General features: G+C 50.6%; 2 protein-coding genes across 2 annotated transcripts in view; one reads left to right on the forward strand and one right to left on the reverse strand.

Moving 5' to 3' along the window:
• The window catches only part of LOC100901530 (uncharacterized), a 31,251-nt gene extending 29,173 nt beyond the window's left edge, over window positions 1-2,078 (forward strand). The window contains exons 4-5 of the mRNA XM_029110594.1: window positions 315-867; window positions 1,291-2,078. Coding sequence (XP_028966427.1) covers window positions 315-867; window positions 1,291-1,760 — 1,023 coding nt within the window. The 3' untranslated portion in view covers window positions 1,761-2,078. The remainder of the gene's footprint in view (window positions 1-314; window positions 868-1,290) is intronic.
• An 11,638-nt stretch (window positions 2,079-13,716) lies between these two features.
• Window positions 13,717-16,799, reverse strand: Cdc37 (cell division cycle protein 37). Its single transcript, XM_003740223.2, has 7 exons — window positions 16,684-16,799; window positions 16,024-16,207; window positions 15,686-15,909; window positions 15,167-15,297; window positions 14,894-15,053; window positions 14,500-14,750; window positions 13,717-14,287 (listed from the first exon to the last, which is right to left on the reverse strand). Exons 1-7 carry the CDS (start codon window positions 16,714-16,716, stop codon window positions 13,969-13,971), a joined length of 1,302 nt encoding a protein of 433 aa, XP_003740271.1. The 5' UTR covers window positions 16,717-16,799; the 3' UTR covers window positions 13,717-13,968.
• Window positions 16,800-19,941: the final 3,142 nt, after the last annotated feature.

The following is a 19,941-nucleotide window of genomic DNA, read 5'->3' on the forward strand; positions in this document are numbered from 1 at the left end:
GCTCTGATTATGAGCAGAAAAAGAAAAACAATCATCGCGTTATCAGCACAATGTCTGTTTTCTGAAATACTGAGTTAGCCTCCTGAGACTGACTCCGAGGCGCGCGGACGATCGGGCGGTCGGTCCATAGATCGATCCCGGTTCCGTCGCCGCCGTTCCGTCGGTGTCGGGGCTGCGTCCCATCGTGGTCTCTGAGTACATTCGTTCCGCATATGGAGGACGATGTGCGTGTTCTGTTCAGAGTCCGCCGAACATGTGTGCTCGAGCCGACGAAACAAGCCACTCGACTAAACGCCGCTTTTGATTATTTGCAGATGGACGAATTGTTTTACTTGGGAAAGCTGTCCGGCGATTACAATCACACTCAGGTGCTCAGTTTCAAAGAAGGTCTGCTCGTTCAGACGCGGCTATTCTTCAATAGGAAAGTTTCGTTACCGGAGGTGGGGCGTGCGTTCTACGGAGTCCTACGTCAGGACCACGGACACCTGCCCGCCGGCTTCCAAGTCGACATACGCTCGCTCAAGTTCTCTGGGGTGCGTTCGGTCAACACGGTGAGCATGACCCCGACGCCCCCATCCTCGGCTCAATGGTCGCCCTGGTCTTCCTGGTCGACATGTACTCGGACGGATCAGATCTGCGTCCGTTCCCGAAGGAGAACCTGTCTCGCACAGAGGCAAGGGGATCTCTGCCTCGGTGGCAAGGAAGTAGAATTCGAGGAGTGCAAGTGCCCTCCGGAGGCGAGAGTTACCACCGAAGATCCCCATCGCAACAGCAGAGCTCCGCCGACGCCGCCTCCTAGCAACATACCGAAGCCCCAACCTCCAGAAGGTTCAAATCAGGCGCGAGCTAACGACCCCCCGACAGAAGGTAAGATTCATTCGATTTTCCTCTTGTTCCAAAGACGTTGAGCTGTCCCGCGAAGTGAGTCTGGGGGGGGGGGGAGTGGGAAACAATGTGGGGATGGAGCGGTGGATGAGGGTGACTCGACGGGAAGAAGAAGAGGGTTCGGATCCGCTCCCCTCGACAACATATTCACGAACCTCGCGACACTGTCCTCAGTCTCGATGAGAGTGACCGAGAGTCGTCTTCTCGATTTTTAATCGTTCGTCGAGGAATTTAATCGTTTTATTGTTGGTGTTCCCGCCGTCGTCGCCATCACCATCCAGTAATCTAGAGAGGGGATCTTTACGAGAAGGCTAACAACAGGCCCAGCCGATGACGGTCACTGATAGTGAAGGAATAAATATTTGTGGAACATTCAAACTAAGCCCTTACTTTTTCGTGTTACAGGTTGCCATGCAGACGAGTGGAGGTGCGGAAATAGCCAGTGTATCCCGAACACGAACCGCTGCGACGGCCACACGAACTGCTACGATTCTAGCGACGAACGCGACTGTGAATGCTCTGGCGTCGAGTCCGGGACACACTTCCGCTGTGGGAATTCCACCTCGTGCTTGCCCATCGAGAAGCGTTGCGACGGCGTCATCGATTGCTGGGACGAAACGGACGAAGAAAACTGTCTGTGTCCTCCCGATCAGCACCGCTGCGAAAAAGCAGCGACGTGCATACCGCGCACGTTCTTCTGTGACGGTTTCGTCGACTGCCCTAACGGCGATACGAGCGACGAGCCTCCGAATTGTGATGCCTTCTGTGCCGGGGATAACTTCAGACAATGTGCGAACGGTAGATGCGTTCCAAAGGAGGTCTGGTGCGATGGCTTCGACTCCTGCGGAGATGGTTCCGATGAGAAGGATTGCTGAAGCTGAACCGGCACTGTGAGAGAAGGGGGAGATAGTCGCGATCGTCGTCGGCGATCGAACAACAAGTCGATGTACATACTGTTGTGATACGGAGACGAGACCAATGGGCACGCATTGAGGTGGCAGCGGCATGGCCTACACATCCTCATGAAGACTGAACATGAATCCGATGGATGAAAATTCAGAAGAAAATTCGGAGCGAGGAATCACCGCACATTGAAATCTTGCGCCACGGAAGGAAATACGGCGCTCGATATCAGCGAGGATGGATTCCCTCGTTCATGAAAATGATCAGATTGACTGAGAGACGAACGATAATCAATCGAGCGACAACGGGGAGGACGAGAAAATTAGTCGGGGACACCGGAGCAGAAGAGGAGAAAGAATTTCCTCTGGAAGAAAACTTTCTGACAGCCGCGGTCCACAGCAAACGCTCGGAAAGAGCTGGAAGGCGATGCGCCGCCAATGATAGACGTCTCCAGTATTTATTATTCAGCGCAAATTTTGTTTATTTATTGTTCCTTGTCGTCCACCGAGACGATTGTACAAAGATCTGTAAATACTGAAACGACCATTACAACCACCATCAACAAAACCGTTCGTGGTATAGATTTTGAAAATGAGAGGGCGAGATTCAACAATTCCAAGTCGCTTAGCGAGCAGCTTTTCTTACGGCTTCCTCTGAATCCTTTGTACGATTAAGATGGAGATGGTAATGACGGAGAAGTGTGGTTCAGACGATCTGTATGAAATCGATGGATGGAAATGCCACCAAGTCAGAGCGGAAAGTTCCCCCGAGTTCCCCAAGGCAAGAGAATTGGAATGAGGATTTAGAATTCGAAATATTTGTACGGTCCCATTGAGCTCACATCTTACAACTCACTGAGAAAGCGCGGAGAAGTTTCGTTCTGAATGTAAATAGCACAAATTTCACGACGGATCACTTCGAGCACCTTTTGAGCTTTCTCTCCGATGATCATCACTTTCTACTTTTACATCTAATACGACGTCTACTTTCGATTTTCGTACTAGCTCCTCTTCAGCACCTACGACCGATTGAATCGAACACTATGGATTCGTATCATCCATATGTCTTCCTAATGGAGGACTGAACTCGATTGAGTCGATTACACTAAAGCAGAAGGAATTATTCGAAACGACGGGGACGATCGAGGTGAGACACCTGTGGAGCTCAATACAAAGGAGAACTAGGAAGAAAACTTGCTTCTGCCGCTACTGCCGCTATATTTTTCTGTCGATGCTGTACATAGAGAGAGAATTCCTTGAGACGAATCAATTGTTTTGTACATATTCATCATCAACATGATTGTCAGAACCTGCCGAATTCGGTAGATCTACCGTCGGCATTCAAGTTCCCCGCGGGTCTCTCAATCCGACGCAGAGATGTGGACCCTGGTCGGAAACGCGAGACCAGCTGGTGGGAATAAGGTTCACTCTAGTGATCTATTGTACAGAAAGAAAACAGACAGTCGAGCAAGGAGAAAGATTAAATGCGAACGACCGACTGACGACGACGACGATGGTGTTGGTGGTGGCAACGGCAGCGACGTCAACAAAACTGACCACGGGAGAAAGAATCGAACGGTGGTCAGCCGTCGGCGTGCCGTCAGTCGACGTTCATTCCTCCGCTCGCTTGGCCGGTCTGATAGGAAAGGATCGGGAACACCGACAATTCCACCATCATCACGACAACAAAGATAGGAATGAAGTATAATGAGAGAGAAAAAAACCGAAAAAGACCTCGAAAAAAACAATAAAACAAGCAACAGTTTGTTGTGTACTGTCGAAAAAGCTCCCTCGTTTTTGGGTTTGACTGGGACTGGGCGTACACGGATTCCAGAGCTTCCCGACCGGAGAGCAATTGAGGAAATCTGCTGCCCGCATGTGTTCGCACCTCGAACACCGGAAAACAGGGCTCCGGGCTTGGAGGGGGAGGGTAGAATTCACGACGAAAAGCTCCTCGAGTACTCAGCGATGTAGGTCCGACTCCTTGCTGAGAGATGTCGTATTCAATGTGGGGCTCATTGCAGACAATCAAGAGAGTCGCGCCGCTGTAGCCGTCCAAACGGATTCTTTCCCGGACGCAACGATACTTCCAAGCTCGTTCTTCCTCCGATCTCTAACTCGAAATGGAGTACAGGGAAGCGTTCGACTACGCTGATATGTACCCGGAGCGTGAAGCTTGAGCCCGTCGAATCGATCGCGCGTCACCGAAGGAAGTTCAGTGAGCCCGTTCCCTCAAGGAACACACAGCGAGGCATCACAGCATGTTGCGAAGGAAGAATAGGACTCCGGTCATTGAAATAGCGGATATTATCGCTCCTGGAAGATGACGGCACGAGGAGGGCACTGCTTGGGCCTCCTCGAGTCGAATGGGGAGCCAGGGTCCACAGGACAAGGCGGTCCGCATAACTGTTTGTCAAAGTCGGCGTGGAATATTTCGAGGGTCGGATACTCTCCGTTCCTTTTCGATTCGGTTTGATTCCGTCTGCTTTGACTCACAATTTCCTTATCGTTCTCTAAAGAGCTACAGATCATCGTTTCTCTTCAGCTGCGATAGTGCGACAGCAGTCGAACAATAAATCTGCTTTTAAGAACTTTCAGGACGTGGAAGGTTTGAAAAACTTTTATCAGTCAGGATCGCAGCTTACTCACTTGCTTTTCTAGCTGGCTGTATATCAAGCATGCGTCGGCTTCCCCGGACCACCTGATAAATCAGCATGCACGTTTTCGTTCCGCAGATCGGTGACGCTCGCTGTCATTCCGACTGTCGACGACCGTTAGTATCCGTCTATCGCTCCCTTCTCATCGATCCGCCATAAAGAACATCAGCATATCAAGAGCTACTGCCAGAGAATCGTCTGTCCTGCTATTCGAGTGGATCATTGTCTGGTGACCGGATTCCGGGTAAGGTACTTTCCTCGTAGTAACGCCTCCGAGCGGGACTCGAGCCTACCTCAGAGAGGATTCATCGCTTCCCATCGGACGATAATGATCAGGGACAGATATGACTCGTACTATACGCCGCGCCGTAGACTAGCCCATTCTCGGAAAATATATGCAGCGATATCCCACGCTAGTGTGGAGAAAACCCGATAAGAATAATCGTCACCGACAGAATTCTTCTCTACGAAAACTCCGCTACGATTAGATCGGAATTGCTGAACGTAAACTGTCCCGAAACATTGCATGAGCAATGTTTCGAGTATCTTCCTTCCGGTGCAGGATCTGGTGATATAGGTGAATCGTTCGGGCTGAAAAAATCGAACGCTCACCGACTTTACCGAAGTCGTGAAGTGAACAGCGAATAGAGTACGGTGGAGCATGAAAGACGTTCATCAGCAACGGCTCTCACGTGGTCGCTCGCCCGATCGCTGAATAGAGGTGTATCAGTGAGATCATCTTCGGCATTGCACGAAGAAAGTGTCGCTGTCCATGTTGATGTAAATCTCGTATATTTAAATTAGGTATATAAACTGGTCAACAGTTAATAAATGGTTGAAGTAGTATCAGGGAGACGGGAAGAGTGAGACACTCTGCTGGAATTCTTTTCGGAGCAGTCCTGAGCATCTCATCCTCTATTTCTTGTCGAGCCACTGACCCTCCGCACGAGACAGCACCATGACGTTCAGACCGCTCAGAGCAGTGGGGTATCTCGTTCGCTCGACAGACACCCGGGCTGGTGTGGCCTGATCTACTTGGCCGCAGTCGCGTTGATCGAAAAACTGTAGCTAGCTCAGATATTGTATTTATCTATTAATTTCGCCGAAAAGCATCACGCAGCTCAGCATGACACAGAAGTTTCGTTGTCCACAGTACCAGCAGCAGTAGCTGGACTGTTGAAGAGGAAAGACTCGCAGAGGAGCGAGCAGAGTGTTCGATTTCACAGCTCCTTGTCCGACGATGTCAACTGCCGATAACGATGAGTAATGATGGGACCGCGTAAATTATTTCAAATTCAATTCGCCAACAAACGATTATTGCGCTCTTCTGGGCATCGATCGGTCGTGGAAATGAGAGACAGATGGAGGTACAGGGCGACCGAATATCTCAGGTGGAGATCAGTTGACTCGCCTCGGCAACGTAACTGCCCAGCGGAATTGAGTTAAATTTCATAGCGTAGCGGGACGCTGCTCGACGAACAAACATTTGTACTGAAGTCTCATGAAATTAGCATAAATCAACCGCTGAAGAAGAACGCTAAGAGTTAATTCGCCTTCGAATTCGCATTAGACGTAGGGCCAGAGGCACGAGGTGCATATGGGGGGGATGGTCTCCGGAAACATGTGAGTCGGGCGCGGAAGAATTCGGAAATTCGTCGAGGCATACAGTCCTTGTGCATTCGGAATTTCGTGCAAACTCAGATCACAACTCTAGTGTTCAGTGCATTTGCTCTGAATTCTATGACTTGCTCAGAGCACGTCAATTCCCACACGAAAGGAAAATGCAAATGACACGATATGGGTGTTACGCAAGTATGCCAGTGTCCATTCGCTCCAAGTAAAATACTTTGTCATATCTAGCTTGAGGCTGGGTTGCGTCTCGCTGTTGTCTAAAAAGACGCTATCGATCCAAGGCAGGTGGCTTCAATTGCTTTCTGCATAATTTCACAAAATAATTATTGTTGCGCCACCACGTACGGACAAGAACCCTTTTCCCTTGTTCGTTATCTCACGACAAACTGACGAACAATTCAAACTTAAGCTTGACTCGCTATCTGCAAGCGGGCGCTACATCGCGAAACAGGAGAATTCACTTACGCTCCCTCAATTAAAAAGATAGAGGCGTATCTCGGGACAAGACATGCGTTTTCTTCCCCCTCTTCTCTGTCCATAACAGAAGGTCTCAATCGGCCAATCTTTCCGCACGGGACAACCATGTAGAAAACGGCGGCAAAAGTTTTCTGCCGACGTCAGCAAGGTACCTATTCGGTCAGTGTGCTTTTTGATTGTTGGCCGTCGCACACCCAGCAGAAATGTTGGTCAATCGTGCGGCCAGTGCTATAGATATTCCATCGATATGTTGTCGATAATGCCTTTCATGGCTTTCCCGAACAAACCGCAAGAATGAGCTGAAACATGCTCTTCACACAATAACCTTCGCACATCGTTCCCCGTGTACAGCACGGAGGTCTCCGGAGATCCACATGGGATATGGATCGGTCCTTCGACGCATTCAGAGTGTCACTGCTGGACAGAGTAGAATCAGGATGAGTTCCTCTCCGCTCTGAATCTCTCTGTCAACAGAGAAAGCTGCCGGACTCGACCACCTATGAACACACGATAACACGCACAAATACGCGCATCAATCGACCCGCAGCAAGCTCAATAAAAGCAATAGAATCAATCATTCAGTGAGTCAGAACGAAGGACCCTCGACTGAATTGAGAGCCGATCGGCAGTGGTGTCTAATGGACTCTAGAGATAGCAAGTATTCGCATCGATACTCCGATGATTTTGGAAGTTCGGAACAGACCACCTCAGCTCTACGCGGAGAGCCGGGGAATTTCGTCCATGGCCGAATCAGTCCCGCTTCACTCTCATGGCGCTTGAGGAAAATCCCGGCTTTTTTGCTCGACGACTCTCGTCGCATTCGATTGAGAACCACGATGAGGTTCGGATGGGACATTCATGATCCGCGAGGAATCCCATCTCGAGCTATACGATGAACCTGTGCAGAACGTGTGTTGAACTTGTGCCCATCGGCTCTCTCTTCCCCCGGATGGCCAATGGCCACTCGAGAGAAGCATGCCGATGGACTTGACAATGAAAGCGACTGCTGAGACGTGTCACTTTCGCTCCTTCGCTCACTCACTCAGTCAACAAATCAGAAGAACCGGTGCTGATTGTGGGACTGAGCAGTGTTTGAATGCGTTCTATGAATAATTACTCCCTTTCATCTTCTTGAAAAATTGCATTCAAAGCCTCCTATTCGGACACTCTGCCAACATAACAGCAAGGTGAAGGTAAATCTCGTCATCTGCATAGAAATCTGTTCGGAAGCAAGGTGCTCTGTTGCGTGTTTCAGCTAGTTCGGATGAGAGTTCGACTGTTCGTGGCAGAGTTGCCGTCGTTGTTTCTGATCGTACGAAAGCGATGGGTTAGCCATCGATGGCGGCGCCCCGAACTCGACCCGTTCAGCCTTCTGTGAACTTTGTTATGAGTTGTACATTTCGATAAGATTGCCGATGGAGATTATGTTATGCAATCGATGTGCGGATTCGACGACACAGCCAGAAATCGTGAACGGAACGGCAGCTGGCATCTTGCGCCGACACAGCGTTCGGCACCCAAGCGAAGACGGTATTTTGGTGTTTCGGTCGAGCCGGCGCACCGGGGAAAATTCACCGTCCCGTTGACGAACCGGCCGACGACTGGAGGAACGGCACCCGGCAATTAGGGCGTCGTTCATGTCGATATTAGCATTAATTGTCACAATCAGAAGAACTGTCCGGACCTCATATTCTAGGTTCCAATAATTTACATAGATTTACCGCACTAGATGGACGACAAGCTCACGATTCATGAAAATAAAAAGTGAAAACAACACCGGCAGCACGCCGCAGAAGGATACTTGAAAAAAAAATCGAAGACTACTAATGGAACAACCACAACGTTTTCTCCGCAATGCGATTCCTTCGCATTGTTTTCAGTCGCTGACATCATTGACTTTCACTCGGTGAGCTGCACATGTCGTAGTTCATTATGATCGCCGATATTCTCGCAATTTACAATTCTGAGCAACAGAGTATTCAAACGAGGCGTTCGGCATCCTTCAGCACTAACTCGCTCCGGCATTGTGAGCTTGGCCAACAAATGCCGTTGTCGTCGCTCAACGTGTTATCAAACGGGTTATGTCGACCTACAAGTTTTCTGTATTGTGATACCGTATTTAGCTCAAGGCTGGCCAAAGCTAGAAATGTCCGAGAGCTCTCTCGGGGATGAGGCTCATTTAGACAGAATGCGGAGATCCGGGGAATATCTCGCGAAACTTCGGGAAGAGCTTCATTGGCTGCGACACGGTGGCGAGAGCCACATCATTCGGTCAAATACAGAGATCAGGATCTCGGGCTCACGCTCGGCATCCGGATGGACCAAGAGTTTAGCTTGATGGTACCCGTCGGACGAGAAGTCCCTACATGACTTCGATAAGAGATTGGATATACCGGTATTGTTAAACAAACGTTCATAGTCTTCTGATAGAACATCTTAATGAACGCTCGAAAGACATTACAGCTGCTCCACTCGCTTGCTGGAGACGAGCGGCCATCTCGCGCATCGATTCTTCGAGAATTGATTCGGTAATGACCGGGCAATTATTTATTTGTCGGCTCATGTCCTACAGAACTTGGTCCGAATCCTCAATTAACCTGTTTCGCTGCAGCTAAGTTACATGTTGTCATGTTCATCCATAGGGCAGCTTATTTTAGAAGCGACCACTTCGAGACAAATGTGTCCGGTATGTGCGTGGGATGTGTTTTCTCAGGGAGCCACTCGCCGAAACATCGGACTGAGAGATTGAGACGTCTTTCTCAAAATCCCACAAGACTTTCCAGATGGTTGCGGTAAGACAATGAGCGATAGGGCATCTTAGGGGGATCGATTTCCTGGAGAATCGTGGACACGGCTCGACCACGAACTATGTGAGCGACGATGGTGGACTGCCGAGAATGTCACGTCCTCGAAGGGTTGAGACCCTATTAGCGATCCGTGATCTTTTGACGCCTTCCGGGGAGTACTTCCGCATTCTCGTCTCTACGACGTCAGGATATTCAGTTCCTCCCGCAAGGTAGTCTCCGCGTCCTCAGCAGCCACTGCCAGTTCTCCATTTTCTAGTGGGGATTCCCTCCTCCACACAATGGGTTGTTCGCCTGCTCTACCTGGTTGCCCACGATCCGTCGTTTTTCCCCCGACTTCCGGTATGCTTGGTCGTGTGGGTTGCAATACCGCCTGGAGCCTACATTCCGTCACCTGGTGAAAGACTGAAATGTACCGGAGTCTGAATTCTCCTCCGCGAGGAATCCGCGGGGTGTCCCACGGGATCGCTGCGGTCGACTCAGCTCATTGGGACTTCGAGCTCAGGAACTTTGCTGAAGGAGGAGAATTCACGTCTTGCAATGTATTCTGCGAGATCATGTCAAAGGAGCACTGGAACGTCAAATACCAGACCGCGGTTATGTAATGCCAATGGTCACCAATATCCAAATGTCAGCCACATGTACCGATAGCCACCGCCTAATCGGATTCCATTACTGACGAAAGCAGAACCCTCGCGTCCGCCTGTCCGCTCCTGTCCCGAACTGTCACAATAGCGAACGGTGCCTTCGCTACGAATGAATTGAGTAATGTTTTTATAGTTTCACTTCACTGTCACTCTCCGTTCGATGGCGGTGGACGCAATCACGACCGAGCCCCGTCAACAGCTAGCGATCGAAGATGCCTGCGGTCAGCCATGCGGGCCGAACCCGAGCCGACGACGAGCTTGAGCTTACTTCGCGTGAGCTCGCATCCAATCAAACGGCAGATCTCTATGAGATCAGTGCGAACAGACGGGCGGATGGACGGACGTCTATCCGCGGAGACCCCGCGGGACGGTACATAGATGGATTCTTGAAATTCACCCGAACAAATATCACCACCGGAATCGGATGTTGCTCGCATCGGGGGCTCCCGGAGTGAATGCAAAACTCGCTAGACACGCCATTTTATGTCATTATCCCTTCGTAATGCGCGTGAATGCCCGCTAATGGGATAATTCTTCTCCTAAACAAAGCAGCCCCATTAATTCTTCTCTCTCAAAATTTTTCTCCGGTATCTGCTGCGCATCGATCTTCCGGTAACGAGTCGGATCAATTCATTATCGGTTCTGCATCAGCATGAACGCGGGGATAGAATGAATACGAATCGAAGAAGAAGGTAGGTGCAGCTGATACCGCACGAGATTCACTCGACGAGCCCCGATATCCTTCCTCGAATAACTAAACACCATTGATTAGCCGTCAAGCACCGATTCTTCATAGGCCGTGCTGTTTGTCGCGATAAGCAGTCGCTAGAGATGGGCATCCATCATAGACAAGCGAACATTAATGGCAAATCGGCTGCTACTATATTTATGGAGGACGCTTTTTGCCCTTGCGGATCCTATTGGATATTCACCCGGGCGAGTTCCGGGACTGTTTTAGAACCTGAGCTCACGGCCCGAAAGACGATTCAAGATTTTTTCAGAGAAAAAGGGAACCCGGTTTTCTTCGCTTGATTCTGACAAGAATTCCTGCCGGCAACAAGTGCTACCACCGCATAACATTGGATGAAGTGCAGGGCTCTATGCTGCCTCGGTGGCAACACGGCTTTTAACAGTCGTGTAGCCCCTGGGAACCGAGCGTGTTGTGATCCGATAGCTATGTTCCTTAGATGCCATCGAGGAGGAGGACCACCAACAGGGAGACTTTATCGGACGAACACACATACAACACACAGAAAATAATCTTTTCCACTGTTTTTAAATCGTGAACGTCTTCCCTCTCCCTACATCTGTTGCGACCGCTAAGAATTTCATCAATCACCGGAGGAGAACGAGCTGATAGAACTATTTGTAATAGTGAAGAGTCCAACGCGTTGTTTCAGGCTTGGACAGCTAAGGAAATTCACAGATGCGGGATCGATAGAATGAGGTCTCCGATCCCGGGGAAACTTCTACATTCGTCGGACTAATTACTCGGGGAGATCTGGCTCTCATGACTTAGCTAGCGACGGTATGCCGCGGTAGAGCCGACAGGATCGATATCCTCATCAGACGGAGCTCGTCCCAAGATATTTACATCGATACATCAAAGATCCGATCGATCGATCAATCAGTCAGTCAGTCGATTACATTCAGTGACACGATATTCCCCAAAAAACTTCACAGTAGCCTCCCAAGGAGATTCGCGAGACAGGCATGTTAGATTGGACAATCCTTCCTGCGGCAGCTTTCTGAGAACTTTCGACGGAACGAAAGACTTCCATACTGCTGGTTGAGTCGAAAAACCGAAACGAGTTCACAACGTCAAGGTCGATTCGATTAAGAGCTTCAGAGCTGTTTCCATCAACGCTATAGGACTTGATAGAAATGCATTGTGATCGAAACATCTCGTTAGCTCCCTTCAGAATATTCCTCACGACTCACCCGAGATTTCTTTTTGGACACACTCCCGTAAGAAGGTCCGCACCTGTTCCCCCGGACAGAACATTGATTTCTTCCGCATTCGGGATCCGAACCGGATTCTCTGTTGCCGCCGCGATTAATCATACCAGTCAGAGAATTACGATTCATTCATAATTAAGAGACTCGTTACAATAGCCGTCGCGACGTCGAGGGAGTTGAATGGTCTCGATCTGCGAGAAACCATCGGAGCGCTGTCCAAAAGTAGATGTTGATATCCTAAGTGATGTTGGCGATCTCCCAAGTGTCTTGATTACGGTAAACTCTTGCTTCCGCGCGCAGGCCCGCAGCGCGCGACCGCATAATCGTTCAATTACCCGAGCGCTCTTTATTCTCCGGAGCACATAAGGGTTGTCATGAGCAACTTCGGATGTTCCGGCGACTGACTGAGCCGGTGGCCGACGCGACGTTACTCTCCGGCGAAGGAATTGAAACGAATTCTCAGGAGCACGCATTATCCCAGCCCAAGAGCATAATTCTCCAAATGGGAAGCGGACTCAAAATTGAATAAAAGTGTTCTTCGAGAAGAATGGAGAGATCCAGCATTAGTCCACGCGTCCGACGTGACGGAGTCAGTTCATTCGGGAAGGCCGACAGAACATGAGTCTCAGCGGAGAACAGAACGAGAACGTGTACTTCTTCGACTTCGGCGCCGCGATACCGGCGGTCACCAACACCATGCTTGGTAATTGCTGAACATGAAGACGAGAAACATGGAAATCTCCGGGAATGAACGACCACGACGATTGTCCCCGGAACGCTCATAATTCTCCCTTTGATAAAACAATGTTTTTGAGAATAAGCTCAAGGAGAAAGACGAAGCTGGTGCTCTATGACAGCGGCGTGCCTCAGCCGCTGTCAGCTCGCTGGACAGAAAGACGATTGATAACAGCACAGTCCGGAGCGGAGAGAAACACTTCTGAATAGGTTTTGCATATGGCCTTTGCTTCGGAGAAGCTTCCAAACTGCCCAGGAGCCTTCACATTCGCGAGCAATAATGATGCGATCCTGAGGATTGTCCGTCTGACTTATGAGTTTGTGAGTGAGCAAAGAAACGAACACCGGAGGCTGCCTGCGCGACTCAGCCGAGGGATCGCAGACATTCATATCTCCGCGCACGGTCATTGGACACGTCGGTCGGGAAACCGAGGTAGATGCGTGACACTGCACGTTGGAGCCGCTCAAGATCCCCTTAACGAGCTCGAACCTTCGTCGGAGCTCCGACGACTCGGTGACGATTTAGTCTACCGTGCTGGAAGAGTAGGCCTTCTGAGCGCACGCGGAGCGAAGGATGACTCTGTGCGAATGTTTCGTCCTGTCGACCGGGAAATAGCGGATTCCAATTCTCATTATCGCCGAATCACGGAACTAGAGATTCTATCCGGGTGAGAGTCCTTCGCTGGTTAGGAGTTATTCACGAGAGAGGCAGGCATTGACGAATCGAAGGGGTTTCTTCAAAACTCCGCTCATGTATGGGAAAGAAACGACGACAGGATTGTTCTCCTAGTGAGGCAACAGTTCTCCCATTCCACCCCATACGTGCCAGACCCGCAGATCCCCGTCCGCGAAGTGAATTTAGGGAATTTTTGATTCCCACGCGAAGTGAATTAGTCGGGCTTCGGTGTCGAGATCGCAGCTTGTCTACGATTGGATCAGATGAAAAAGCGACACGTGTTCATTTGGCTCCGGAGAGCCCCTGGCGATGGGAGGGTCTCGATGAACACGACCAGCTATGCTCAAACACTGCAAGATTCTTTATTGAAATTGCGTTCTCGTCCAGTGATTATTACATCGATCTGTACATGGAGACTCCCAAGCGATTTTGATATCAGCGAACAAATAGGCTGGTCTAACGGAACTGATCGTTCTACGAATACAGCTTCCCTACGGTCAGTGCGAGACGTAGACTTGGGAGAGTTCAACGTTTTATTTTCGACTCGTTCTTGGGATCTCTGTTGTGGATATGGAGGAAAATAGTTAGAACGACTCAAACTTCGTGGTCGCCTTCCGCAGAATCTGGGACTTTCGAGCTCTCGTCTTTTTTGGCCTCTGGAGACTTCTGATCTTTGTCGGTCGGAATCTTGGCGACTCCATCCGCTGGTTCCTGCTTTTTGCTCTCTGAAGCGGATTTCTTCTTCACATCAAGCGGTTCCTTGACGGCCGACTTGGCAGACTCGGCTTGCGCTCCGTCTCCACTTTTCTTCGTATTTTCTCCCGGTTCTGCGTCCTCTTCGTCTTCGTCCTTCGCCAGGGTGGAAGCATCGGGGACCCACAATCCGGATTGTATACAACGATTCATGTGGTACCTGAGAAAACAAGCGGGGCTTGCACAAAACCGGTATGCAATTCGTGGATGTGTCGCCAGTAAATTTCTCGAGGAACTTGGATCGGAGACTCATCCGACAAGGGAATCCCACGGAGAACCTTCACGTCTCCACCGCTCTACCCTAGACACGAAGCACTCCACAAACGTGTCCCTTCGTCCACGATAGAAATCGGGGGAATTCATTCCACCCACCTGGCATCCTTCTCATCCATGCGTACGATGACTTGTTTCAATAAATCCATGTCTCGGGTCTCGAAACATTTCTGAAGTTCCTCTGGCAAAGTCGCGAAAACTTCTTGGGGATCGAGACCGCCGGGTCCGAGCCTTTTCTGCCGTTCCTCTTCCTCAACCTCCTTCATAGCGACTTCCAATTTCTCCTGGGCTCTGTTCTTCACACGGCTGATCAGAGCCTTCAACTCGTCGTCGAAGGCGTCCTTGTAGACCTGCGGAGGAGAGTAGAGTGGGATGAGTCGCCCGCAACGATTCGGGGAGATTGGGGGAAGCTGTGCTCAGAGTGCTCTCCACGGGCTGCCTCAAGTTTGCATCCCTGATTATTCTGCGGTCTATTTTTTTCTCAGGATCTGACCTTATCCGCGGTCTGAATTCGGTTGAAGAAAGAGCTGACGCAACTACGAGGATCAACATCCAGCTGTTTGGCTAGCTCCAGAATGTAATTCATGCAGGTCGACTGATGGGCAACATGGGCGGCCAGGTCGTGCTTCTCCTCCATTTCCAGGTTCAAGCACCTGCGCGAAGACAAGTCGATTAGGAAATTCCACAACCATGCGCGAGCCTCCACTCCTGAATGCAGTACTTTGTACAGACGCGCAATCTGAACGCGGAGAAGGTGCCAACTTACCAAATGATGAGATAATTGTTTGTGAAGTTGCAAACCAAGTGAGGACGCTCTTGGAGGTATCGTCGGGAATCATCGAACTTTTGGAGCATGCCAAAGGCTTTTATGTCCTTCTCGTATTTGTTCAGAAATTCCTGAAAAACAATGATGCTTCATAAACGGAGCTCTCTCGTCAGGAATGAAAGGGAGCTCGGAGCTATTATTTCTCCACGGCGTAATGAGAGGATATCATCACTAGTCACGAGCCGACAGCATTACGTGTCAGGACGGCTCGGAGGAGATTGATCAGAAGATAAATTCCCCGCCAGATGACTCCGGAGACAAGAACTAATCAGGAAGTCGGGGGAAAACCTTTTGTCACCAGAGTCGGGTTTACATTGACTGCTTATCGCGAGGCCGATCCAGCGGAAGTTTTGGTAAGGATGGCAGATCGCTATCTTAAGTCTGACCCACGGACTAAAGCCAAGATGGGATCATCGGGAGCGATGGGGGGAAGCTCGCCCGACATCATGTATCACTCACTCTTTGGAGTTTTTCCTTCTCCTCCTCGCTCAGGTTATCCATCGACGTGTCCCTCGGTTTCGACTCGTTGAGATAGGTCCTCTGGAATCCGTCCTTCGATAGATTGTCAACATTCAGAGGCATCAGTCGCTCTTCTTTCTCGAGCGCCGCTTTCTCCTCATTGAGGGCTTTAAGCTTCTTCTCGACTTTCAAAGCGTTTTTCTTCGCAGCGTCCAGCTCCTTCCCTGGAAGGGATATTCAATCTTAGAGCGCCTCATACTCATCACTACGGGGCTGAAGACATCTGAACTCAACCCCTTTGATGTTGTCTGCCAGATTTTCCATCAATGCGTACGTACCTGTCAGGCCTTCGTAGGATTTCTTGGCCTCCGCTACTTCTTTCTCGGCTTTCTTCACCTTGTCCAAGAGGTCCTGTTTCTTCTTCTTGAACTCGGCTTCGCGCTCTATACGAGCCTCATGCCTCCACTTGAACAACGACGGGGTGTCGATGTTCGGATGAGTTTCGTCCTCATCGTCTGACACCTGCGACAATCAGATGATCTCTTGAAAACAACGAACCTCTCGCCGAATTCTCCAGAGAGAAAACTCGGTATGAGGGAGTACTACGTGAGTTCTCGCGAGACCCATTCCATCTCTGCTGTCAAAGACGAGCCAAACCAACGAGGAGTATTCGATCTCCGCACGGAGTCGGAGAACAATGATCGTAGGGGTATGACATTTGGACAATGAAACTGGGGAGGGGGATCTCCTTCCATTGGAAATCCAGTCCCGTCCGATACTCAGAGGTCTCCGAAGGATATGTGTTGATAAATTTCCACTCCTCGAGGAACAAAGACAAGGGAAAAAATTCGCGGTCTCCCCTCTACGGAGAGTAGCCCGGGCGCTTCTAGAACAGTCGAGACTGGGACCGCGGAACGCTAACCGAAGCGTTCTCTGACAGCGAACAGGCGGAGCTTCCCCGCGAGGAGGCATCGGACAGACGCAGTTCTGCTTCTTACCTCGATTTTCTTCCACTTGCTGTAATCCACCATGGCGGTAGAGATGCTCTCTTTTCCGGCACTTCGCGAAGTGAAAATCGCCGAGCACTGTTCCGCGAATTTATGAAAACGAAACCACCCGAGCGGCAGAGAGGAGGTCGTCATCCGCTGGCCAGGGGCGCCATTTTCGAATTTTCTGAGACTGTCTTCCCTAAAGACCCAAAGCAATGAGGACGGGGGAATCCTCCGGAGGCGCCCCGCCGGTTTTCAGCTGCATCAGATTTCTGGGGGATTAAGATCGAAAATCGGCGGGCACGAAAAGACTCTAAGAATAAATTCAGCCCGTCCGCTCGGGTATCACGGAGGCACGGCCTGCCTCTGATCGAGAGAGTCCGGATGGTCACTCCACTGACAACTCTCAATTTCCAGAGAAAGCTCGGAGCTTCTCGATTCTCACATGAAAACACCCCTTTGCTTAAGCTGGCTTGGGACTCAGTGACGAAGTCTCCATCAGTGGCGGATCCAGGGGAGCGGGGCGACCTGAATGCCCCCCTCGGAGGATTCCTGGATTCGCCACTGGTCCCCATAGGCCCGGAAATACGTCATGTCGGGAAGCTCGTCTTCCCATCTCAGGCGTCAGCGTCTCCTCGGGGAGGATCGCGCGAGGCTGCAAGGGCGGCGATGACGGCCTCCATTACAGCAGAAACAATCGCGAGCGGGCATCTACGTCGGATGCCAGAACATCGCGACCGCGATTGTTTCGTTTGATCGAGTCTCTCAGCTGGGGACAGACGCGATCTGGAGTCATCGCGGGAATTCTGCTTCTGGTCATCATTCATCTCGGGATCTCAAAGTGGTGCGCTCCGAATACCGAGGCTGGCTATCGGTCGGAAGATGACATTCCTAATCCTTCTTCTCGTCACATTGATACAGGTATGGGTCCAGTGATCTTATCGGGAGCTCCGTCGTATGTTCCCTGACACTCATGACGTCATATACGGTCTGTTCGAGACAGGAGCCGCGAACCAGGGCTCCGATTTCGATGGAGCCTGAGGTCTCCATGGCTCCTTGAGAGGTTGCTGATTTCGCTGATTTCGGAGAATTCGTCCCGCTCCAGAGCCCGCTTCTACTACTTCTCTACATAGGAACGCAGAGCAGAGACCGGAACATGGTAGCAGGGGAGCTGGAACGCCTTGGGTGCATCGGTCGCTATCTCGCGGTGAGGATTCTTCCCCCGTTTCTAAGGGAATCAAGGGGGAAACCGTGTCGATTGTACCGTTTTTCCTTCAGGATTTCGTGAGACCAGCTGTCATTGACGCCAAGGACCTTTTCTGCCTGGAATCGGGAGACGATGACACGAGGCCGCCGTCTCTCGATCGGAATTCCGTCGAAGAGCTCAAGGAAACCGTAGAGTCGTCTCATCGCAGCCCAAGGGTCTTAGCACCCGATATTATCAACAGACGGCTTTCGCGGCCTCGAAAAAGATCGACAGACGGTTGCGGTCTACGTCGTGCATCTTCTTCAATTATCGAGCCTCCGCTGGGAGGAATCCACAACGCCGGTGACTGAGCTCAATAGCAGCGCGCGAGTTTGACAGAGCAACGGAGTTTGTCAGGCGATCAACGTGATCGCAGAAGGAAGAATAAGCAACACCGGATCTCTAATGGATGCGAAAGCGTAACACGGATCTGATTCAGACGGGCGGCTCGAGCGGACGCGGCCCTCCTACAGTCTCATGTGAATGCTCTCATGCTCAGCCTCGTCTACTCGGGGGCCGCGCGGATGAACCGGCCGTAAAAGGGGTGATTCGTATCCCGCATTAATACGATAGCGTGTTTCGCAAGATATAGCTTTATTGCTACGATCAATAGTTTCTATACAAATTGTGTCGAAGGGATTCGGGAATATCAGAGGCGGCTTCCATATATGTACAATTCATGTAGGACCATGCTTATGCTCTTATTCTTCTACTCTCATATGCCATTTCAAATTAATCGGGACGATACTCGGGCTCGCTCAACATATATATTGGATCATAATCTGCGGACCCGGTGCGAGAATCGGGGATGGGAAATGAGATCGATAAAACCTGCCATGAACAGCTCCAATGGGAGAAATGACCGGGAGCATGAACCATGGAAAAATCTACCCGGCCAGTAGGAGTACTGGTACCCGTTGTCCTCAAAATTCTTAATAATCGATCGGCCTGTACACGGCTTTGAATCTCGGACCGAACAGTGTCATGACACTATCACTCCTCGGCAGCGACTCGTCGCAGAAACCAAACATGTATCTCGGGGTAAAGATACTCGAAGGAGGACGCCTCTTCAAAAAGTTCTCTCTGAACTCGCAGACTTTGCCGACTCTCATAGATGGAGTACCCGCTTCGACGCACATGATTGTATCGTCGAGTCGTATTCGCTTGGGCTTCGGATGCCTCGGATGATCCCCCAAAGTCCGGAAGTCACCAGTCTTACAGCTTGACAGTAACTGCTGAACGTAGAACTCGACGCAAGCCGCGTTCAACTTCTTCATATCTCTCTCTGCATCGGGTAGGCGAGCCATCCCGGCTATCAAGAAGACTCCGTCGGGGCCTTCGTCACCATAGCTCCTCGGGGACTCGATTTGTTTACTTTGTACGTGCAAGTTCATCCCTTGGCATAGGTGTAGAGTTGAACAACATTCCGAGCGCAGATACATCGCGAGGCGAACGAGAACCCCGGAGCGGAGTTCCAATCTGCGTGGACGAATGCATCGGATGAGGGAACGCTCCTCTTCTCTCACAAGAAGGCCGACCGGGGTAGCTGATACGTGGCGGTATGATTGTCGTCATCGAGGATTGAAATTGTACCTATTTCTGTCTCTTCTGTTCGTGCCGAAGGACACTCGCTGTTCTGATGGACACCGGGAATTTTAGGGTTTGTCTGGACTCAGGTCTCAGGTCATGCGATTTCATAGAGCTGACGGTGACGTCTTCGTTCTCCTGTATTTTCAAAAGCTTCCCAGGGCAACCTAAGTACCGGATCCCGAACTCACTTCTCCGGACTGGACACTCGAGCCCTCTCGATTCTACAACATATTCAGCTCGAAACTTTGACGATACTCACCACGTCTAAAGGTCTCAAGCTGCGGCTAGACGATGAAGGGACTTCGCTCACGGCTTATCGCTGAGGTTCGGTCGTTGGGAGAGAGCGCGCACAGTCTTTTGCGGTGCAGCACGTGAGGACGTTGAATTCCTAAACCGGAGCACGAATCGGCAGCTCGATTCTGTCCCGACGA

This window comes from Galendromus occidentalis, unplaced genomic scaffold, assembly GCF_000255335.2.
Source record: "Galendromus occidentalis unplaced genomic scaffold, Mocc_1.1 scf7180000076870, whole genome shotgun sequence".
Classification (NCBI taxonomy): domain Eukaryota; kingdom Metazoa; phylum Arthropoda; class Arachnida; order Mesostigmata; family Phytoseiidae; genus Galendromus; species Galendromus occidentalis.